Genomic DNA, 25,542 nt, shown 5'->3' on the forward strand with positions numbered 1-25,542 from the left:
CGTATTATATAATAGTAAAGTATTTGATCTTCTCATGAAATCCATAGCCCTCCATTAAGATCAAGCATTTTAATGACTATTCTGTAGCTGGTGGGCAAAAGAGCCTTTTCACTAGAAAATGAATTTTCTATGCCTGTTAATTATATTAAGGCTCAGCCTTTCTTAGCTTAAAAATGTTCAGAATGTCGATGCTTAATACCTGAGATTTTCCTGTGCTCCTACAATGAACTTTCTACTCAAGCAAACATCAATCTGTCCATTTATATCATCGCTTCTCTTTCATACATACATATGGTTTTTTTTAAATAAAACTTCCCAAGCTTTTCACTCCAGTTATCTCCAAATGAAATGACTTCTCTTCTACTTTATTTACTAAAACATTTCTAGTATTTTCTCTTACCATTTGGAACACCTGCCTTAGTTGATTAATCCTTCACTAAGTATAAAAGGCATATAGTAAAGGAAACTTACACTATTAAATCACATTTTACTTTGTTAATCCATAAGTATTTCAAATAATTGTACATGTGTATGCTGTACTCTCAAAATAGCATTAGAGAGTAAATTTCAATTCTCTTATTATTCAGCATTACTTTGAGCATATTAAGTAATCAGCAGTAAGAGTTAACAGAAGCACCTGGCCATCTGTCCTAACTTTTATTTTGTATAAAAAATTTCCTTCACTGGATTTCTGACAATTGAAAAACCTGCTCTTTAAAAATATGCTTTCAGTAGTGGAAACCATTGTAAAGAATTAGTGGTTGTACCCTGGCATAACTGATATGAGAAAATAACATTAAATCATAAAATGCATACTACATTCCTAGGGCTTTTTAGTCTATGAATAAACTCCTTGTAAATTACTTTAGTTAGTTCCCAGAAACCAACCCCTTGAGTATATATTATTATTATTATTATTACTATCCAAATGTCACATGTGAGTTGCTGGGACTTCAGTAACTGAAAGGATGAAGATAGAGTGGTATGAGAGGTCTATAGTATGTGTGAATTTCACATTGTTGGTCATAATTGATAAAAAGTAGCAAACCAGATGGCCATCAACTCATAAATACATGAAAAATGTGTATATCCATACAATGTAATATTATTCGGTAATAAGAAAAGAATGAAGTAGTAAAATATGCTACAGTATGGATGAATCTAATGAAAGAAGCCAGTCACAAAAGAGCTTTCCTTATGTGATTCCACTTTTATGAAATACCCATAATAGGTAAATCTGTAGGGGAAGAAAAAGTAGATTAGAATTTTCATACTTGAAAGGGACTGAGAGGGTAGGATCCCCTCCCACGACAACGGCTAAAATTCTTTCATAGAAACTACAAACCAGAAAAGCTAAGTTTTTTTCTAGGTGAATATTAAAAACATAAGATCTAGTCTGTAGTCTGGTTTAGTGGTACAAACCTGGAATCCCAGCATTCTGGGAGACTGAGGCAGGAAGTTTGCAAGTGTGAGTCCCACTTAGACAATTTAGCAAGATCTTGTCTCTCGAAAGAAAACAAAAAGAAAAAAGTAGGAACAAAAGAGAAAAAAGAAAAAGCTGGTGGTGCAGTTCAATGAAAAAAAGCCTGGGTTCAGTCCTTCCTCCCCAGTAATGAAAAAAAGACATAGTTTCTCATAATCTATTTTAACAAAGACATTAATTTTATCAATGGAAATAACTAAATATACGAGAGAGTTTGAGTTTATTTCAATAGTGAGGTAGAAATTGTGTCCAGAAAATAATAATTAAGATGTTTGTTGGTTGGTCTGGTTTTGTTTGGCTTTCCAGAAAATGGTGAAAGAGTTGACATTAGTCATGAATACAGCCGGTGTTTTCTTTATCCTAAAACTTGCAAAATACATCAGTGTATTCTGTGGCCCTGTGTTGTTGGTATGGCACTGTCTTATTCTAAATAACATTGCCACAGATTATATTCATTTGGGTTTCAGACAACATGTTACCAGAGAGAGATAACCTTTTAACCAAATGTGTAGGATGTGCACATATCAGTGTGAGGACTTGCAGAAAGGACATTAAAAGAAACCGAAATCAGAAGAAATACCCAAAGTTGATGATGAAGGACTTAACATATCCAAGAAACAGAAAGAAGAGCAGAAGAACTGGAATCTGGAAAATCATGGCAAGATTAGAGTAGTGCTACTAAAGGTCCTTGTATCAGTCAGAGAACCAGATTTGATGCAAGATGTATAAATACATAAGGCTTTAAAAGGTAGGCTCACAATGGCCATCCACAGAGTCAAGTGTGGAAGAGTGCACAAGTACTGACTGCACATTGTAGAGCGAAAGGATCCAGTGAACTGGCAAAGACCTGGAGCTCACGGTAGCGTCCGGTCTAAGGTTGTGTAAGGAGACCCAAGGCTCTGCGAAGGAAGGCTGAAGAGTGCATTAGAAGCCTGAAGAGTCTATGGTGGAAGCCAGGAGATGACGTCCAAGGGCAAGGTGAAGACCAGAGCTCCTCCCAAGAAACAAAATGGAGCCTTTCTTCTTTGTTTCCCTTTTATTCAATCCAGGCTACAAGCCTATTGTGCGAGTGCGGGGCACTCGCACCCTCCAGTGGGGTTTCTGTCTGCAATAAATCCCCTCAACCACGCCCAGGTGTATGCTGATCCAATTCAGCTGGGCATTTTTTGCTCAAGTTGTAACAACCAGTTAACTATCACAACCCCTATCATGTACCTGTACAACTTTGAGATTTATTTTAAGAGGAATTAAAATTTCTAAAAAAGACTCATTAAGGATATTAGCTTATTTGATTTTCCCTTCCAGAATATCAGCTTCTAACTGACATGTGGAGAAAAAGTGGAATATGGGCTCAAGGAGAATTAGGAAAAAGCATCAGTCTTGGACTAGAGTTTTGATAGGGATAATAAAGAAGAAGGTATGTAGCTTTGAAGAAGTGATAATCTGGAGATCTGCATTGGGTGGACACTCTTCTTATGATGACAGGGAATAATTTGCCTCTTGGAGGGATAGTAGAGCAAAACTAGGGTAGCTAGCAAAACTAAACTGGGAATAATTTCAAACTCTATGGCTAGACCCTGCTACTCCATATTGACACTGAGATTGGATGTAGAAATAAAGATCAACTTGACAGAACTCTCCCTAGTTCTAATCTTGTAGGATAGCTTCCTTAAACTTTTAAATATTAAGCATTATTTTAAAAATAATCCAGAAAAATGAAACTTGTATTATAGTCGACACATGCTCTGTTGCTCTGCTTTTTGATATGAGTCAAGTAAGAAAAATATATTTTAAGAATGATTGTAGATTATTTTTTTTCATTTCATTTTATCAGTTCTGCCAGCAGCAAGAATAGCATACATATGTATTGAAACTTTTTAGGCACTTAATAGCATGAGATACAAAGATTGCTGCTGACCTCAAGAAGCTTAGGCACAGATGCTAAATGTCAAGTTGGAGCATCAAACATAAAAAATTCATTTTTAAAATTTAACAGGTTATTTGAGGACTGCATTGCTGAAGGAAGAAGACTAGTTTTAGGAAAAAAAATGTGTAACAGAAGGAAAATTTGGGGAAAAAAGCTTATACTGTAACAAATAAATATTATGGTAGTTTTTGTTATATCATCTTGGTTAGGGAAATATAATAGAAATAAAAATAAATCAATTGTTAAAGAAGTGAATGATACAAAAGACCCACACTTCAGCTGGTTCATTGTTTTATAAGCTCTTAAAAATCCCAGGGTAATCTTAAATGTAATTCCTAACAACTCATGTGTTTCGCTAATATATAGAAGGCATCTAAGGCCCCGTGAGAACAGAGCCTAAGCCACAGGGATGTTTAGAAGAATGAGTAGCAGTCATGCCAGACTTTTAATGTTGCCATTCTTCACGTTACTATAAGTGAAAAGAAATTAACAGAATATGTTTTACCTTCCCAGATAAATAGTTCTGCAATGTATTAGTCCCTAACATTCATTTTGCCAATAATTTATAATACATGCTTCACAACATGCAATCACTTTTATTAATTTTCATTTTGTCTGATATATTTCCCTAATCATAACACCTTTAGAAATAATCTATATTTTAAATATGATGCTTTAACAACAGACAAGTGAAAACTATCATAAGAATGCTTTACTTTATGAGGAAAATCATATACTTATAAGTAATATAGGGCTAAATATTAAATCATTTGATCACATTTTTCATAGGTATGGGCTGGGTCAAATGATGTCAAAGCACTCTCGAAGACCTTTGGTATGGTAGATTATTAAATTAGATGTGTTGATTGTTTCATTACGTCAGTAAAGATAAAGTTAGTTGGATTAATAATCTATATGCATAAAATGAAGAAAGTTAATTTTCCCCACATGGAGCTGAACTATTTCTACTCCCATGTTGGGATCATAAGAATGGCATCCATGTCATGCCCCAGGGGCAAAGTGGGAAAAGTATAGCATCCACAGACATCTCACAACTGGTAGGTAAAGCAGCTCCCACTGAGTTTGTGTTTCAGGACACGGGCCTCCACATATGGCTTTTTCTTTCTTTGTTATCTGGTACAGAATTAAGCATTCCTTAGTGGAATTTTCCAGCATTTCTGGTTCAAATGAAATATTCCAGCCAGTTGCAGATTTGTCAAAGCAGTTACTGAACACTGATAGTAAGCCTGGCTGGCATTATGTAGTATCACATTCCAAATAAAGAAAGCAATAAAATAAAATATGAATTTATCTTTATATGTGTGGGCATATTTTTATTTTTCATTTTGACAAAGAAATTATATTAAATGAATTATTTTGTAAACTAATCTTGGGAAATTTGTTTCTTTAAAAAGCAACGAAAGATTTCCTGTTGTAAGATTATCTTTGTCTCTATGATAAATTTGAATAGAATCAATGCCAAGTTTGGATGAGGCTTGAAATATAAATGAAAAAATATATATCCTAAGCATAGTTTACTAATATGAAGTGATTTCTGTAAAAGTCCATTGCCAGACTCTTTAGTAAGGATACATACAATAAAAATTGCAGAGATTCATTACATGGGAAAACGGTAGCAAATCAGAGAATCTTGTCCTATGAATATTGTCTGTCTTTAACATTCAGAATTAATTGAAAGGAAACCTCCAACTTGCATTTTTATTACATAAAAAAGAACAGAGTGAATGATAACTATGTGCTTTGAATCACAAGTATAATCATACCTTTGTACTCAACTGCTTTAAATCTCATTGAATTTGCCACTTGATATATTTTGACATGAAAATATGACCCAGTACTCATTACTTGGTACTCAGCACACAAGCAAGAACTTAGTGTTGATTGACTTGTAACTTGCTACACTTTCCAGCCAAAGCTATTTGCTACTCACATTTTTGTCAAGGCTTCTGAAACCAATTAACAACAAATAGCAAGGTACGAGTGTATAATAAAATTATAACTTTGTATTGAATCTGGTACACATAATGATCACAAAATAATGAGGAAAATGTTGATCCTCCAACCAGTTTGAGTCTGATATCAATGTGATATTTCACAGTTAAATGCAATTCATTTGAAAGCCAACTTCTTGAACTGCTCTGGATCTGGTTCTCCAAAACGGATAAACAAATGAGTCTCTATTCAGTTTTTCCTCTTTCCCTCTAAAGGAAGTTTTCTTTCTTTCCTGGCACAGTAAACACTTTATATTAAAGTCTTACAATTTCTACTTAGCCTTTAGTGTATCTTCTATAATCCCTATTTTCTAGTGTCTCTCTTACAAGCTAATAATAATAGTAGCAACACATGTGTTATATACCCTGCTGTGAACTAAGGAATTAGCAAATGTGCAATAATTTAGAATAAAATACAGATTCTCCTTATCATGTACAAGGCCTGTCATGCTCATCACCCCCAGCAAAGCCCTTGCCTTGGTCTCTGACCACGCTCCACTTTGCTCACTTTGCTCTTGTCACACTTCCCTGTTTGCTGTGGTCCCACCCTGACAATGACAGTCCTGCTTCAGAAATGCCACACTTCCTGTTCCTCATCTGGAAAGCCTTTCCTCTGTTAGAAAGAGGGCGCCCTCCTTTACTTGTTTGAAAATTTGTTTAAGGTGAACTTCCACAGTCACTTGTTATCATTTTAAAATTATAGCTACCAATTTATTATATGATTTTATTATGTTCAGGGAAGTCTTACAACATAAAAATGTTTGAATACTGAAAAATATGTGGACTGCCTCATGAAGTCAACAACTTGAATATTGCAAAGCAAATTGATATTCCCTGTTGTCCCTCTTAAATCCATTTCACTCCTCATGCAGTTCACTTGCCTGTCTGTTCTTAAAGTCATTCCCTGCTCTTCCCATTATGACAACATTTTCCAGGATTCTTGTAAAAACCTGTCTACTGGCTTGGGTAAGCCAGTAGAAAGCACTTGAGGAATACTGAAGTTAGGAAGAGGAGGTAAAGGAAATTATCTGTTTTCTCAATGCTTCATGTTGTGTTTCTATCAATTGTTAAGAATGGGTCCTCTATGGCTGTAGATATCACTGGCCATGTCATTCCTCAGGAGTCAAAGTTCCAACAAAATCTTTGCCAATTCACCTTCCAGGTGTGGCACTTTGATTTCTGGGTTCTTGTAACTCTTTCTTCCAGCTCTTCCCTTCCCGCTAACACTTAGGATGGTACTGGCTTCCAGCTATGCATATCTGTGAGCTTCCTACCATCCTTTATGTAGACCCCCTTTTATTTTCACATATTTTTGCATTGAATTTTCTATCTTAAGCTTGTTTTAGAGTATGATATGAGAGGATTCTCTCCCACCTTCTCTCGTTTCCTCTCATTCTGTCTCTCTCATATAATCCCTTGTTTTGTTTTTCTTGACAGAAATTTCCATTAGCTCCTCTAATCTATGCATTTACTCATCCAGTAGTTTATTTCTGGAATCACCAACTAAATGTTAAGCACTAAAAGAACTGAAACTTTTTTTAATTTTTGCATTCCTAGTGCTAAGATTACTGAATGCATATTTGCTGAGTGAAGGAAATATAAATGAATAAGCTCATCTCATTCTGCCCAAAATATTGTCACAAGATGTAAGCCACTAAAAGGTTAAATATTTTGCCAAAGCTAGTGAGTAGGTAGCCAAGTCCCAAACCATTTTTCTGAACTTCAAAAGCAGTCTTCTTAATTGGTATGCTACACAGCCTCTTTCTGTAAAAACAGGAAAGAAAAGCAATCCTGTTAGCTGTTCATAAATACACGTTGCTCTCTTTCTAATAAAAAGTAATTCCAACATTTCCCACGAACTCTATATTTATCTTTCCCTCCTGAAGTGTATTCATCATCTGGATAAAATTGGGCTGATTAATATCATCACTGGCAAGCTGCTAGTACATATTTGACTCACTCACTGCCATTAGGAAAACAAGCATGGTTTTCCAGGATGTGCGTATTTCAATTGAATTGAATTAAATTAATTGTTCTACACTTTAACATCTACTGCATTGTCTCTGTTCTCTCCTTCCAGATCTCTTTCTCAAATGCCTTCCTAGGTAAAACTCGTTGATTGCAAATCAGAATTGACTTCTTTTACTGCCATCCCAGAGCTTTCTCTTTGCTTTTGCTTATAAATAATTACCTAGCATTCAAACAAACATGTCTAGTCAGTAGAGAATCATATAGCTCACATGAAATAAAACAATGAGGTTTAAAGTACACAAGGTGGTATTTCAACATGATATCAGATGTGCTCAGAGTAAAGCAAGTTTCTTAAAATAAATTCGGGCAAGGACTCCTACATAAAAGTAACAGTAACAGATTGCAGCCTCCATTTCTAACTTTTTAGTATCCATTTCTAAAACACTGTCTAAAATATCTTAACCTTCTGAATATCCCAGTAAACAGGATGAAATATACTTTCCTATATTCTCATTGTATAGAAGGAATTTGTATATTCAAGCAACACTCTTGGCCTGTCTATTGAAATTGTGATATTTAATATTGCCATTGGATATAGTGATATAAAATATGAATTTGCGTTGGTATTTAACCTGTTTAAAAAATAAGCATGCACTATCTCCTCAAATATCAAATCTGTCAAATTCTTCCTAGGTTATATTTATAATAGATTATCATATTATGTCTCCTGACATTTGTCTTTCCATGCTTTATTTCATATGTTTACATCTGACCTATGTTCAAGTTTAATAATTCTTTATTCTGCCCATTCTATTTACTGTTAAATACATCCACATAGTTCTTATTTTCACTTATCACATTTGCCAGTTCTAGAATTCCTTTCTGTTTAATCCTTAAAATCTGTTATATCATTCCTATGGATTGTAATTCTAAGCAAAATTTTTAATCCTACAATTAGTCTCTTTGATCACAGACAGTATAATTACTTAAGTCACACGTATATAAAATCTAAAACATATATGCATATATACAGACATTACATGAATTTAATGCACCCCTTAATATGCACTAAACAAATATATTTTAAAGCCCTAATATTCATATTATTATTTATATTTTACATAGTATATATATTTATCAAAATAACTACCAAATGTGTGCAAACACTACCAAGTGTGTATTTTCTCAAATTAAGTATACATTTGGTAGTAGTTTTTACTATGAAGCCAGATGGGCCTCCATTAAAATGCTGGCTCCTACACTAACTACTTAACAATAAGGAAATTACTTGGCCTTTTTTAAACAGCTGCAGTTTCATCCTTTGTAAATGGGTTTAACAATGCGTATCTCACAGATTTATTTTAGGATTTGAGAATGGTAATATATGTTGAATTATTGTTAGAATTTCTCACACATAGTAAGCACACATAAATTGGTCTAGCTTTAGTCAAATGGGAAGTTTCATGATATAATTTAAAATATGAAGGGCTTTGCATGATGATACTACTTTCTCCAAAGGCAATGATAACGGAAATGAAATAGCCTTCTGTGTTCCATACCACTGAACGCTCCTCAGTTCCTCCAAATGCAAGCTGAATGATTTGTACACGGTACTCAGTTGCTCTCTTTCTTTAACAGTACAAAGTTTGTAAGGCTTATTTGAACACTCAATGTAATGTATGAAAGACTCCTCAAATACCACACCTATAGCAAGAACTTATCTCCATGGTCATAATCATACTCTGTACCTCAGGTTTTCACATTTTATTAATATTTGAAAGCAGTAGTATGATTGAATTTGCTGGCAATTTAGAAAAAACATGACAAAGTTTGAAATGATTGAATAATTCTCTTTCCTTCCTCCCTCCCTCCCTCCTCCCTTCCTTCCCTCCTTGCCTCTTTCTTTCTTTCCTTCTTTCTCTATGACAAAGTTTGTGACACTTTGCCACCCATGCGCTATCAGGAGACCATGAGTACTATCCGGATATGGATCCAGCAGTCAGAAACCAAACTCTCTGTACCTCAGCTTAGTGTGACTGAATATGAAATCATGGAGCAAAGACTTGGAGAGTTGCAGGTCTGTAGATATTTATATATTATAATCAACAGTGTAGATCTCATTTATCAAGTGCTCACATTAATGTAACCTTAAATGTTGTGATTAAATCAGTGAGAAAAATGGTAACTTAACAGTTGAACTAGTGAAGGTAAGTCTTTAAGAATGTAATTTATTTGGGCCAGGGAGGTAGCTCAGTGGCACAAGTGCCTGCCTGGCAAGGACAAGGTCCTGAGTTTGATTCCTGGTACCAAAAAAAAAAAAGAATATAATTTACATATTTCCTTTCTCTTTATAAGTATATGTATATACATATACATGTGTGCACATAAATAAAAATTCTGTCATTGAAAATAAGTATGTGTTATATTTATGAAGTACATTTACTTGGTTTAGTATACCTTTTCAAACGTTCTGAATTTGATTATTATGAAAATATTATTTTCCCCTCTTGCTTATTTGTAATTCGCATTGCCAATGATATAGTGATACAGTCACTATTTTTTATAAATTTAATTTGAATGCAAATACTAACCAAATGTAATATTGTAATAAACAATTTGAATCTTAGTAAACATTTTAACATTTAGTAAACATTTAGTCTAATATTAAGAAAGACACAATACTAATATGAAGAATGAAAGAAATAATTTGTAAGAGATATTAGAATATATTTCCTATCGATTATAAAAAGTCAATAATGTATGTTCAGTGTTTTCAAATTAGAAAGCATATTCATGAATTATATTTAGGAGTTGTGATAAGATATCCATATTTTGAGAATTAAATTAAGACAAAAATATTTTAAAATGTAACTGTTATATCATGAGTCCCTACTATGAGGTTAAATAATATTTTGGAGAAATAATTTCTCTGAAGAATTGTACTTAAACACTTTTAGTATAGATTGGGCTATTTTGAATGTTTATTGCAATACCAAAAGTGATAATTCTTTAAACATTTTTGTTTCCATTTTGTTTTTGTTTTTAATACTTGGCAAAATGATTCCTCGGTTTACTTGAGAAAGTGTGCAACCCAACAAGACAAATCAACTTTTGGAAAGGTATATGAATGTCAGGTGTGGTGGTGCGCATCTGTAATCCTAGCACTAGGGAGGCTGAGTCAGGAAGATTTCCATGAGTTTGAGTCCAGACTGGGCTACACAGGGAGTTCAAGGCCAGCTTGAACTACACAGCAAAACCTTTTCTCAAGAAAAAAGCATACAAGGGGCTGGGGATTTAGCTCAGCGGCAAAAGCGCCTGCCTGGCAAGCGCAAGGTCGTGAGTTCGGTTCCTGGTACCGGAGAAAAACCACACACAAAAAAAAAAAAAAAAAAAGAAAAAAGCATACAATAGTACAGCAATAGCAAAATGGAGTAAGTTTGAAAGGAATAAAGACTATATGACCAAAAAGAACATTTCGACTAGAAAAACAGCAAGCAAATACGTTCGTAAATATTATTATGAAAACATAAGAACCCATCTTTAAAAGTCCTAGAGAATTGACATATATACTAAAAATTGAGAAAACTTTAGGAAAATTTTTAAAATCTTTTAAAACATTATGAAAGCGTAAAATAAATCAATGAAAGCGTTAATGACCATTGTAATAACATCAGAAACATTTTTAAAGAGAAATGAGTCCAAGGAAAACATCTTTTCTAAGTTTAAGGAAGAAAGATTTTAAAGAGCAAGCCACCGAAAGGTGAGATAAATAGCTAGTAGCCTGTGAAAAATTGTAACTTGGATTGCAAAGGATGAAGTACACATTTATAAAATGAGATATCATTTTTCACATAATAAATTGTTCACATACAAAAGAGGTGAGTACAGACTTAGAAGTTATAAACTATACAGTCTCTTCACTGTTGGAATGGAAATTTAATATAAACGAGGCTGTGGAAGTTTTCTCAGTACTTTCTAATCGCAGGTAAAGCCAATAACTTTTGTACATGAATATAATTTTCATGAAGCCTGCACCTTATGGAAATAAGCAGTATGAACACAAAGAGAAGTAGATAGAAGTGAATGATAGACAGCTAGATAGAAACATAATTTACAGTATTGGAAAGCTACGAATGAATTTCTAGTGCTTAAAATGGAAAATAATTAGATGACCTAGAATAGCTAATGAAATTTACATTGTCTAAACATACCTAATGATGTGGGGAAAGGTTCCCAATGCAATGCTTAAATTATAATGTAGTTATATGCCAGGTATTGCCAAAAATCAGTCAAGGGCAAATTTAAAAAGAAATGAAATATTAAAAGTAAATTAAAAATATAAATGAAATACCAGAAAATAGGCATAGGATCCTATGCAACAATAAAACTTTTATTTTTAACAAATTATGTGGATAATATACCACATTACAAAAGACAGAAAATCATTGTGTGCATATAACATGGTCAATATTTAAAATCTCTTATACGTACCAAAAATGTAAAGTTTATATGAAATACTTAGTTGTAAGAAGATATTTTTCATTTCTTATCATGACATTTTCTTACTCCAATATCAGAAATTATCATTTAATTAATGGTTCAGTAGGGAAAAACTTAAAGGTAGGAGTCTTTTTATAGTAGATTACATATGTTATACAGAAGAGATGTAAAATAAGCATTATACATTTTCCCTAAACAACTCTAGAATTTTACCTTAATAATTCAAAATGAAATAACATCATTTTGAAAAATAGGAAACCAGTTAATTGCCAGTAATAGGCCATCCATCTATAAATTAGTTAAATGAATATAATTAGTTATAAATAAGTAAATTATAATCCCATATATCAACATGATTTATTTATATTTTAAGGGGATTGGAGATTGAAGATTTTGCATAGTTAAGTTAGACTGCATTCACCCCATCCTAAATGTAGTTCTTATATACACAGGATTCAATAAAATAAGGTGTGCCAAAATTATTTCTTTAACCCCTTGATTCTTTTAATATTTTTTTATTTTAAAGAAAATACCACAAAAAAAGAACAATAGCAAAATACAAACAACACAGAGCAAGGACATTAAAAATGATACAGGGTTTCAAATCAAATGATAGAGATTAACAGTGGTTGTTATATTACATATTGTTATCTTCAACGAAGTTGCTCAGATTACCAGATGTAAGAATAGAAGATTGATCAAATCATGAAAGGGAATAAGAAAATAATAATTTAAAAGAACATTAGAGACAATACATAGTGTCACTACGCAGGACAGTAGGAATTCACCAATGGATACTATACTTCAAATTGTTGTCTTCACATAAGTTGCTCAGAGTACCAGACACAAGTATGCAAAATTGGTCAATATTTTTAAAAAAAATTTAAACTTTAACTGTTCCCCTGAGCAAACTATCATCAAAAACTGTACAGTTATGCCAGTGATCTATCTATCTATATGTATATATGTATGTATGTATATATATATATATATATATATATATAATGCCTTAGAATTTTCTTTTTCTTCTTTCCCTCATCCCAATTATTCCTTCCTTCGAGCAATTTCTTAACCTTCCTTATTATCTATTGTACATTTTGGGTTTTATTTACTGTCTCATGTTCTTACACCAGAGAGACAATATGATGTTTACACATGGGGGTCTGATTTATTTCACTTATGATTATGGTCTCTAGTTGCATCCATTTACCTATAAATGCCTCGAGTTTATCTTTATTTTTATAGCTGAATAATACTCCATTGTATAGAAATACCATATCTTTTTTATCCATTTCTCAGTTGATGGGCATTTGGGTTGTTTCCAAGATTTAGCTATGACAATTAGCTCGGTTAAGTGGGAGTTCTAATACTAGTTTTATGATGAAGCTCCAGACTGATTTCGTCAGCGGTTTCACCGATCGACACTCCCACCAGCAATGGAGAAGTGTTCCTTTTTCCCCACAGCCTCTCCAGCATTTGTCATTGGTTGATTTCTTAATGATAGCCATTCTTTGTGGGGTTGTCCATATATTTGAAATTGTTTATAAAAATAGGCTAGATGTGGTGGTGCACACCTGTAATCCCCACACTGAGGAAGCTGAGGCAGGAGAATTGCCATGAATTCAAGGCTATCCTGGGGTATATATTGAGTTCAGGACCAGCTTGAACTATATAGTAAGACCCTGTCTCAAAAAAACCAAAAGAAAACAAAACAAACAAAAAAGAAACATGTAGTATAGCTCAGCAGCATAAGCACTTGCCTGGCAATCCTGAGGTCATGAGTTCGATTCCTGGTTAAAAAAAGAAAAGATATATAGTGAAGGCCCTGGGTCCAACACCCAGTAACTTTATTATAAAAAATCGACATAAAAACATCATGTGTTCTTAAAATATCACTAAATAATGCACAAGTTACTCTTAGGAAAAATCAGGCATTGAAACTGGTCTAGATGTTTTAATTGATTTACTGCACTTATATTTTGATTGTATAGCTTTTGTTTGAAATGAACTGAATTGAACTGAAACTCAATTATTATTCATCAGTTAGTGTAAGTATACTTTTTTTTTTAAATTTGAAGGCTTTGCAAAGTTCTCTGCAAGAACAACAAAGTGGCCTAAACTATCTCAGTACCACTGTGAAAGAAATGTCAAAGAAAGCGCCTTCTGAAATTAGCAGAAAATATCAGTCAGAATTTGAAGAGATTGAGGTGCGCTGGAAGAAGCTCTCCTCACAGCTCATTGAACATTGTCAAAAGCTAGATGAACACATGAATAAACTTCGAAAAGTTCAGGTAATTCAAGATTTTGTTTCTTATATTTTTAATGATTTGCTTATTTTCCTCCTACCCACACATTCTAAAACTTCAAAGTAGATATATGACCTCCAAAGTCAACAAACCAAATGACAGACCGTGGTCAAAGGAGCGTAATTTAACTATTTCTAAGAAAACAGAAACTAAGACTTGTGCTTCTTAGATTTTCTCTAGATTTAATTTGATTGTTGCACCAAAGCAGTAGGATGTAAATATGTTATCTTAATAATTTAAAAAACTAATGATTCCCTTAACATGGTTGTCCTTTAAAATACAGCTATTTTCCTGTGACTAGAAATAAACTGATATGTGTGTGTGTGTGTGTGTGTGTGTGTGTGTGTGTGTGTATGTTTTGTATAATGTAGTCATATGGTTTCACCACTATGTACAATTTACAATTCACAAGTGTATCCCATCACTTTCTTCCACAGGTTGCTATAACTTAACATTAATAGATACACTATTTTGATAATCACACAGCCTAAATATCATAAACCAATAATCAGAGTCCAAAAGTAGTCTAAACATTTAATCAGTAGTAACTATAGATAGTGTCTCTTATGGTTAGCAGTTATAGTGAAATATATTATTGTTGGACAAATAAACTTCAAAAGCATGATGACATAAGGGAAAAGCATTGGAACAAGGTGCTTGTGGATTTAAATCCCAGTCTAGCTGATTAATTGCTTACTTTTACATTTTTCTGTCTAAAACATTGAGAAGTCCTGAAACATTCCATGATCAAATCATACATATTTACAGGTTCTGTTTATAAACATAAGTATACAGGCATGCATACATGAATTTATATGTGAAAACATGTCTGTCAGGACCATTGGCCAAAGAGGGTACAAGTATATGATTCTCATTATCACCAATAAGCCCACATTCTAGTGAAAAGGAAAAATGGGTATATTTATTACCTGGAAAAATACTATAAATTTGATGGCTTCAAACAATCCAGATTGATTATCTTACAGTTGTGGAGGTCAGCTGTCCTGGATCATTTTCAGTAGCCTAAAGTCAGGGTGTCATTTTTCCAGTGGCTTCAATCTGTGTCTTTGCCATTTAACTCCTGGAAGCTATGTATGTTCCTTTCTTGTGACACCAATCTTCCATCTTCAATGCCAGCAGTGCAGCACTTTCTTGGGACAATGTGTCTGTGTCTCTGTCTCACCATGTTTATCTCTCTGTTTGTGCCTCTGCCTCTCATTCTCTCTCCTCTTCCACCTCCTTTCTTGTTCTTTGTCTTAATTTAGTAAAGAGTACATTAATTACATTGTGCATAGCCGGATGAAAGGAGGATAATATCCGTATCCCAAACTGTTTGACTTACTTACGTTTGCAAATTCCTTTTTATCATGTTAGGTAACATTTATGAATCCTAATGATTTGGTTGGCAATATCTTTGTGAGGGCAGAGTCAGTATTCAGCCTTGTACCATAGGTAAAGTAAACATTATTGCAAACATTATAAAGGTATGCAGGGAAGAAAGCCAACCGCAACTTGGAAAAAGGGGTTATGGAATGTTATTGGAACATAGATGATCTCAGCTATACTTTCCACAGGTGAAATTGAGTCAGTGAATAAAGAGAAAGAAAGAGTTCCTAGCAAGTAGAAACAGTATGTCTAATTAATTGTAAGAAATTCAGTGCTGTGGAGATAATACATATTTGTAAAGGTTAATAAAATATATGTTTAGAAAAATGGTCTTGGAGTAGGTCATGAGTAGTCTTGGATGCCACACTTTGGATTATGTATTTTAACCTAGTGATAATGAGATTAATAGCATCCATAAAAGTAATAATAGATATAAAGGACTGTAACCAGTATTTTAAAGGGACAAAGATATATTTTTAGTTGCATTTTCAAAATATCATTATTGAACTGGGAAGAAGGCCAGAAGAAGATTATTTGCGTCATTGTTGACAAATAATTGACATACAGTAGGACTGAGGCAGATACCAAAAAGAGATAATATATTAAAGGAGGAGTCAATGAAAATGGTACAATGTCAGCTGGGCTGTGGAACAAAACCTAGCTTATCGTTGCATGATATCGGTAAGGTGACAATGTTGAAGTCCTTAGTTCACTCGGATGCTTACAAAATTATTATTCTTTAATAATATTAAAGGGAAACTTTCTGTGAAGCATGTTTTTGAGAGAATTTAATTAAGAAAAGGGAAAATAATACATCTAGATAGCATGGTTGCACTGCACAAAAGAAGGAAGTAACAATCATACATTTGAGAAATAGTCCCAAAAGAGAACATCAGAAGAAAGGCAATATTAAAAAGGAAAGAAAATTAGGTACTTGGTTATTTATAAATGATGACAGTTAACATACATTTCCACCTGATTGTTACTTCAAACTGATAAAAGAAAGAAATCAAACCAAAAGCTTTCTCTTTAAAGATGAAAAACTTGCTCTGAAAGTTCCCAACTGAAGGGACTGTCAGATGGAGGAGACAATTTGTGAATGTTCAGGTTTAGGGAGGTTATAAAGACACCATTACACTGAGTTTATTGCTCATAGTTTGTTTTATGTACTGTGAGGGCACATTGTTAGTACAATCGTGAGTTGTTTTGTGACTTAAAATTTCTCGAGAGGGGGATGTGATTTAATGTTCTCGAGAGGAACATCATAAAACTACATTTGGTAGTAATTTTTTATTTTTAACAATAGCAGACTTCATATACCAGTGCTCATATAGTAGGCCATAAAAATGCAGTCTTAGTAAAAATATTGTTCTTCTGAAGAGCTATTTAGAGACAGCCTTCAAATGTGGAATTTATTTCTGGGCTTGTGTTTAGATATATCGTCATGGTGAACTGTGTTAAGAGCTATCAGTACCCCAGTAATGCCTTAAAATGGGTCTCTTATTCCAGAATCACATAAAAACCCTGAAGAAATGGATGGCTGAAGTTGATGTTTTCCTGAAGGAGGAATGGCCTGCCCTTGGGGACTCAGAAATTCTTAAAAAACAGCTGAAACAGTGCCGAGTAAGATTTTTATATTCCTTTCTTAGGAAGTCTTTCATATGAGAATATTACTTGCTTAGGTCAGTGGTTTACAGGTAGGGAAGGTTCTTCCTCACTGTTGGAACATTTCACAACATCTGGAGATGGAATAGGTTGTCACATCTTGTTGGGATGGTAAGGAGAGATGCCACTGGCTTCTAGTGGGTAGTGCTGGGAGTGCTAACTAAATATCTTACAAGGCTCTCCACAAGAAATAATTGCAAAGTCCAAAATGTCAGTGGTGAAATATTGAGAGATCTTTGGTAAAATAAATCAGAAATAAAGCATTGCTTTTAACACAAATATCACTTTGTAAGATTATTTTAATATAAAATCTGATATTATTTAAAGCAACCTTAGAGTTATTATATCTCATTATAGGTTATTACTCATACGTTTACTCCATCCATGTATCATCCATTGTGCAATAATATAAAACAGTATGGATTTTTGAAATGATATTCATTATGCTATTGTCATGCAGTGGGAAGAAAATTGTCTAGGTTTTTAAAGAACCTTCTTTGGAAATAAAAGCAAAAAAAGCATATCTGTGTTTCCAATAACCTTCACACTCATCATGCTATAAACAATTGCTGCAATATCCTGTGTTTGCGAATGAAAATCCTTTCAAAAAGAGCAGTGTTATGGAAGCCCATCATTTTCACACATTTTTTCTAACAAGAAACATTAAATTTATTTTCCTTTGCTTTTGAGATAAGTAGCATACAAATAATTCTCTCCTTCACTCATGTCATAATAACTACTGAACATTTTTAAGACTATGAGACATCTATCTACAGCTTTAGCTCTATCTATGTTTTATATTTTAAAGCACAAAATTCATACACAGTATCATGAATCCTGGTTACACATTTCCTATTTGTATAGTGTTTATAATATGTAGTAGGAAATTCTCATCGTGATTAAAATGAATGGTTTCTTTAGCTTTTAGTCAATGATATTCAGACGATCCAGCCAAGTTTAAACAGTGTGAATGAAGGTGGACAGAAGATAAAGACTGAAGCAGAGCCAGAGTTTGCATCCAGACTTGACAAAGAACTCAAAGAACTCAATGCTCAGTGGGATAACATGTGCCGCCAGGTATGGACAGTCTCCACCTGGGGTTGCCTTAGTTTAATTAAAATTTCTTAATTTTTCCCTTTAAAGTCATTTTTATGTAAATCTTTGCCACTATGCCTGTTGTTTAAGGCACAATTCATGCAAATTATTCTGTTTTCTAGCATGCAGAAATATTTTTATGTGAATAATACATAGTTTTTCATATCGGGGTCATAAATTGAACTTGAATACAAGTGTTATATGGAAAAATCAAATCCAATGATTAGACATTATTTTTACTGAATGTTTTCTTCAGTGACTAAATTTATAATAAAAATTGGTTTAACAGATACATCACATGTACATACTTAATATAGAAATAAAATGAAGGAATAACATATATGTGTGCCCAAATATGGTACATAATTTTCACTTGTCATTTAAGATTTCAAAGCTTGTCTTCTTTAACACATTTGTTTTAATCAGTGATTTAGAGTAAGTTAAATATAGCTAAATGAAATATATTTTTACATTCACATATGAGTTATTCATCTTTATGCAGTACAATATTTTGTAGATATTTAAGGATGACATTAGGGAAAATAAAGTACTACATTCACAAGTGCACATATGAAAAGATAAAATCTTGACCTACAGCAGTGATTACTTTTAAATTCACCAATACTCTTTTTTAAGTTAATGAGAGGTTTCATTTGTATGTTTAGAGGCAATCAGGTTTGGGTTATTTCCAAGTAACCTTTCAAGCTGCAGAGAAATAATGTCAAAAGGCAAGAGCTGAATATGAGAAACAAAAGAATTTAGAAAAGTAAAATTCAAGGCAAGTTGCCCAGCTCATACAATCACTGGCAGAAGATTAACAGTTCCACTAAGTTACTTATGAGACAGCCCTGGGTCAGCAACCTGGTACTCTTCTCCTGGAGTTAAGTCAGTGCTAGAAGAGTTGGGTCAAGAAAAAATATTACTTAAATAATGGATTGTGCCATTGGTATTTTCCTGGAATATTTTACATCTCTCTGCTTCTCCATGAATATCACCAAAAGACCTAGGTTTTCAAAGGAGGTAATTAATGTACTATAGAAGAGGGACACAGTGTAGTAAAAGAACGGAAGGTAGGCACGGATGTTGATACCAATGCAGTATTCAAGAGAAAATAAGGAATATGAAATATAAACCTATAGAAGTATAAATATCTACACACCAAGTAAGTGTGTGATTTCTCTTTTGGGTTAAACATAACTTGTTATCTTTTATTAGATGCCAAGGGTTGGAAAAGCACAATTTATCCAAATGTCTGAAATAATTGAACATACTTTATGACCCCATAATTTTTTTGAAACAGAGTCTCCCTCTGTCATTCAGCCAGGCATAGAACTCATTGTGTAGCCTAGGCTCATCTCAAACTGGTGGTGATCCTCCTGACTCAGCCTCCTAAGTGCTGGCATTACAAGCATGTTCTACCACACCCGCTATTTCTCAAGAAGGAAATTTTCCCAGTCCCCTCACTCACAAGAAACTTGTCCAATTTGGGTAATATATAAGCTCATGGGGGGTGGAGAAAGTTTTCTGTGATTACACCACTTTATTAGGATATAAATGACATACAAAAAACTGTATATATTAAATGCATACAACTTAGTGAAAAGGGGATGTGTACACTCATGAGACCAAAATTGTTCATTGTCTCCAAAATATTTTCCACTCACTTTATTTTAAATTATTTCCTTCTGTGATAAGAACACTCAGCATATTTTCCCTTCATACCAAATTTTTCAATATTTATCGAAATATGGTTCATTGTGGGTCCTATGTTTCACAGGAGATATCCAGAAATTATTTATCTTTCATAGTGAAATCTTTGTATACCTTGAATGTCACTTCTGCATGTGCCTCTGCTCCCGCACTCCATGTCCTGGAAACTACTACTCTAGTCCAGTTCTATACGTTGGAGTGATGGAGTGTCTAGGAATGTGAGAAAAGATTTGTAAACCATGTATGTGGTAAAGGGTTAATATGGAATCTAGGGAGAGAACTCCTACAATAGCAAAAAAATTTTAGAAAAATTAAAAATGGGCAAAGGACTTGAATAGACATTCCTTTGGAGGAAACATGCAAATGGCCAGCATGCACATAGAAAGGTTCCCAGCATCTGCTGTCATCAGGTAAATGCAAATCAAAACAACACTGAACACCCAATCCTTCCTAGGATCCCTATTATCAAAAGAAACCCCAAACCCTATGCATTAGGGAGACTGTGGAGAAGGCAGAACACTTTTATGCTATGGATAGGACAACAAATCGGTGTTGCTGCAGTGGCAAATAATATAGAGTCTATTGAAAGAATGTAAATCGGATGAACATTTGATTTAACAATCCTGTTTTGGGTACATGTTGAAGAGGATTGAAATCAGGATTTCAAGGAGATAGCTGTGCTTCCAACTTCACTGCAACATCATACCCAACGAAAAGATATGCAAACAATGTCATGTCGATCAACATATGTACGGGTAAAGAAAATTTGGAAAACCCACGTAATGAAATATTATGCAGCATTATGAAAGGAATTTCTGTCAACATGAGTGAACCAAGATAGTGTTAAAAACATAATGTAACATGTCATGTTGTAAAAAGAAGCCAGATATAGAAGGACAAGTGCTAGAACAGAACTCTTTGCAGACACAAAAGCCAGCATGAAGTATAAGACCATGAGCTCTAAAACCAGATGACCTAAGTTTAAATCTTACCTCTACGATGTACTGGAAATTTGCTCTAACTCTGTGTGTTGGTCTCTCAGTCTTTAAAATATAATGAATATTAATGCCTAACTCATACTTTAGTAATATGTAAAGGTGTTAATCTTTGTAAGGTGTATAGAATAGTACCTAGTGCAGTGTAATCATCAGTCACGTGTTTCTTAAATATACCAAGTCAAGAAAAAAAATATATGTACATGTATAATTTTAAGTAAACTGCATATGATTATATATGTTAATTATTAGTGGCTGTTAATTTTTAGTATTATTATCAGTGAACATTGAACTTAAATCAGGAGAATGTCATTTTGGCAACTCAAAAATCATCATCTTTCTCTCCTTTGATGTCACTTTTGGGTGCAGTCATCCCAGATCTCTTTGCTTAGATCTCTAACCATTCTTTCCTCATGACCTATGGCAATCAGCTGGCTTCCTGTTTCATTGACACAACTGAAACAACAAGAAGTAAGCTGTGTATACTGTACCCTCCCTGATTTGCATCTAAATCATAAATTCTACTTCCTTTCTGTTAACTTCAATGGACTTTCTGTGCTAAGGCAAGATTCTCTACTTATGGACGTCCTCCTTTCCCATCTTTTCTGCGCAAGAACATTGTACCAGATATTGAGCAGCCCTGTTACTCTTACATCTTACAAAATAATTTCCAGGGGCTGGGGATTTAGCTCAGCGGCACAGTGCCTGCCTGGCAAGCACGATGTCGTGAGTTCAATTCCCGGTACCGGAAAAAAACAAAAAAACAAAAAACAAACAAACAAACAACAAAAAAAAAAACCAAAATAATTTCCATTAGAAGAGAATTGTGCTATCCTATCTCCTACCACTTAAAAATATCATCCCTTGGTCCCAAAGTTCCTCCTGCCACCTCTCCAATTTCTTTATCACTTTGCACAAATTCCTTTCTCTGCAACCTTCTCTTTCCATTCTCTCTTGGACTGTACTTAATGAAAATTTCATCCTCACTACGTTGAAGAAAATTCTGTGAAGGGCTTGAGTGAATTTATATGGCTAAATGCAATGTTCAGTCCTTATTCTCTGGCCTTTTGTGCCATCATTTTTTCTTAGTTCTGAATTTGCCTTTAATCTTTAATTTACTGCACCACACCCAATATCCTTAGTGGTTGCTTCACTGCAACCACTACACCTTAAGGGATTACAGGGTTGAGCCTTTGTATTACTTCTTAATTGTTTCACTCCTCAACCCCTCGGTGAAATCATTTAGCAGCATGGTGTCAAATACAACCTGCAAGTTGTTCCTTCCATGTTTTTTGTTGTAAGCTGGACCTGAATCTCAGGTCTAAATTCTCAGCTTCTCATTTAACATCTCCCATGCCACAGATAAAATAATATACATTAAATGTAACATGCTCATTCAAAATTCTTGATATAGCCCCAATCTGCTATGCTAGTAGTCTCTCTGACAAAACAAATGGCATCTAGAAACTTCCAGTTATTCAAGCCAATGTCCTGGAGGTATTCTTGTCTCCTATATTTTTTTCCTATACACAAACGTCAAATAAATCAACAATGCTGATGGTTCTGTCCTGAAATTTGGCAAGATTCAATAATTTCTCCTCATCTTTTGGCAATTATCATAGATCTCCTTCTTAGGTCTCTGCAGTAGATTCCTATATAGTCTACCTGTTCCGACCTTTGCCCCTTTCAAGAGAGCCTGTTATCAATACAGCAGCCAGAAGGATCCTTTCAAAATATGTCACATTAGACTATTCCCCTATTCAATAACTTTTCAAAATGTTCTTTGTAAAATCTAAGCCTGTTTAGGGGCCTATGGAATACTGCTGAATAAAGAAGTTAAAGCAAAGCCTGTTATCAGCAGTGTGCCAATAAATGTTTAACAATTGCTATTATTAATGTAGATCATAGATATACTCATATGAACGGATTTGGGAGAAAATATAGGCATACTGAGTTCTGCTACATATTGGCCATGTAGATATAAATATATGCTTAACAATAGGGAGAAATCTGAAATACTGCTTTATATATAAAAAGGGAATAAGACAATGTTTTGAAATAGAGATTAAAATGATAGAAGACAACTAAAAATGCAACTCTGGGAAACATTAATATTTAAGTGTCAGAAAGTAAAAGGAAAAAAAATAACAACTGGGAAAGGAAAACAACTGAAGAAAATAACAAGTTCAAAGAATGTCCCGGGGAAACTTTCATGTTAAGAAAATAGGAGGTTCAAGAAACCAGGAATAATTAGAGACTCACATGCTGCGAGATACATTAACTCTTAATTAGACAAAAGTAAAAGTTGGCTTGGGAGAGGTGCACTGGATTAAGCATTAGAAAATCCTTCGTAATCTCAGTTTCAGAGGTGTCATGAGGAGAAAAGATAGATTTTAGCTAGCAAAATATTGAGAAGTCAAGAAAAAGAGAAAGGACTAGAATGCCATTAAAATCTGTTAACTATGTAGTGTTCTGTTAAGGTGAATTTTGGCTTAATTTATCTTTTTAAAATTATTGGGCACTCCATGGACATCATTAAAATATGACCACAAAAAAGGAAAGAGTTCAGGAAATTGTAAATCCAGGTCAATATAAAGGGAAGATAGTAAGGAGAACTGTGTTTAGAGCAGCAGCTCTGAATAGGAGTCATCAACCCCGGCCAAGACCAAGTTCATCGTTTGCTCTGAAATCAAAGATTAAAGAAACTTGGGTGGGGTCGATGGTACAGAATGTTAGACTTACAAATTCTAGAACAAGGACTATATGAAGCTTCTATTTTATTCATTATAAGTTGTAATGTAATCAGCTCACACTACAGGGCATTTTGGGCAGATTCAGGAACACATTTTAGAGTCACTAATATAATAAAGGTAAAGATAAATTGGTACTTCAAGCCAAAACCTTTTCACAGAAATCCTTTTAATGTGTGAAGACATAAGCATTTCATATCTCACTCTCACTGACCAGTCATAAAGCTGTAGAGCATTAAGTTTGAAACAGTAATAATACCCTAAGATGAATGTAATTATTATGTATCACAAATACATACCAACAATACAAAACACCTTTTAGTTTAGTCATGAAGCTGAGATAAAGAGAAATGGATTGATGAGATCCTATCTCCAAAACCAATGTTTATTCTAATGCACTTGTGCTGTCATCTCAGAATGACCTAATACCTCTCCTTCCCTAAAAGTTCATTTTTGATCTCTTTCCTCTACTTTAGTTTTATACCATGCCATTGTTTTTTACTATGTGCCTTGGTTAAATTCCATTAGTCCCTCTAATATTGTTGTAGCTTCTCCAGCTCCTTCAAAAGATTATAGCAAATCTGTGTCTGTAGAAATTGAACACAACATTTGCTTACATTGATGCTCATTAACCATGCAAATAATACTTATATTTTACTAGGATAGTTGTCAAACCTCTTGTTCTTCATGAGTCAGAGTAAAGCATTTATTTTCATTTCAATAGATCAGCTATTACATTCAACCTGAAAATTAAAGAAAAATGCAATGTTAACTGTGTTAATTTCATTGTGGCTGAGCTGTAAATTATATAAAGAACACTTAATGTGATGGGGGGCCTACACATTTTTAGCATTTGGTAAAGTGATGAAAACTGCCTTTTATAAAGACTGCACAGTATACATTAAATGTTACTATTACAACTCTTATCAGTTGACATATATACCCCTGTTTAATTACACAGGGAAGAATAGTATTTGGATAGAGTGAGTTTTGAAAGCAAGAGTGAAGTACTATGTGTAATCAGTGTAATATTACAGGGTACTATGTACTAAACCATTAGCATGTATGATTTTGTTATAGATGCTTCATGATTTGCTACTTTTCTCGTTAATGTGTAATAAATTCCATGTAAACCTGTTAATATTGAAAAATATATGAAGGTTATAAAAATCAGACATTCCATATGACCACACAAATGTTTAACAGCTTGTTTTTTAAATGAAATGTTGTAAAATGAAATGTTGATTTCATTTTACTACAGTCATACTGGTGATACATGGTATTACATGCTATGTATATATCATCATTTATTTAAGCTCTCTTGAAAGCACACTTGAATTTGTTCCCAACATTTCATTATCTTTAAAGCTGAATTGAACAATGTCCATGCAAGTTTGCAGATTTGGGTCAGTATGACTCAGTCTTTTAAAAATGAAAACACAGACTCAGATTTAGAAACACGATGTTCTGAACACATTTTAGAAAACTACTAACAGTTGCTGTATGATAGGTATTTCTCTCAACAGGTATGAAAACTTTTATTTTGCAATGTACCTATGAAGCTGAAACTGTTCACTAAGTAACTTTTGCCTACCTTACCTATGAAAATATATAAATTTTAATTTGTAATCATTTAATTATAAATAATATTGGGACACCCTTTACACTTACACACATGGCCATACATTCTTCTGTGCATCTCATGTATTTTCCACTTTTCAGCTTTATTTATGCCAACTCTC

The 25,542-nt window shown here is 33.7% G+C and overlaps 1 protein-coding gene across 1 annotated transcript in view; it reads left to right on the plus strand.

Annotated features, from left to right (window-relative positions):
* Positions 1-25,542, plus strand: part of Dmd (dystrophin) — a 2,013,932-nt gene that overhangs the window by 695,227 nt on the left and 1,293,163 nt on the right. The window contains exons 22-25 of the mRNA XM_013507710.1: positions 9,325-9,470; positions 13,972-14,184; positions 17,095-17,208; positions 18,172-18,327. Coding sequence (XP_013363164.1) covers positions 9,325-9,470; positions 13,972-14,184; positions 17,095-17,208; positions 18,172-18,327 — 629 coding nt within the window. The remainder of the gene's footprint in view (positions 1-9,324; positions 9,471-13,971; positions 14,185-17,094; positions 17,209-18,171; positions 18,328-25,542) is intronic.

The sequence above is a fragment of the Chinchilla lanigera genome, unplaced genomic scaffold (genome assembly GCF_000276665.1).
Source record: "Chinchilla lanigera isolate Chin_1 unplaced genomic scaffold, ChiLan1.0 scaffold00134, whole genome shotgun sequence".
Classification (NCBI taxonomy): domain Eukaryota; kingdom Metazoa; phylum Chordata; class Mammalia; order Rodentia; family Chinchillidae; genus Chinchilla; species Chinchilla lanigera.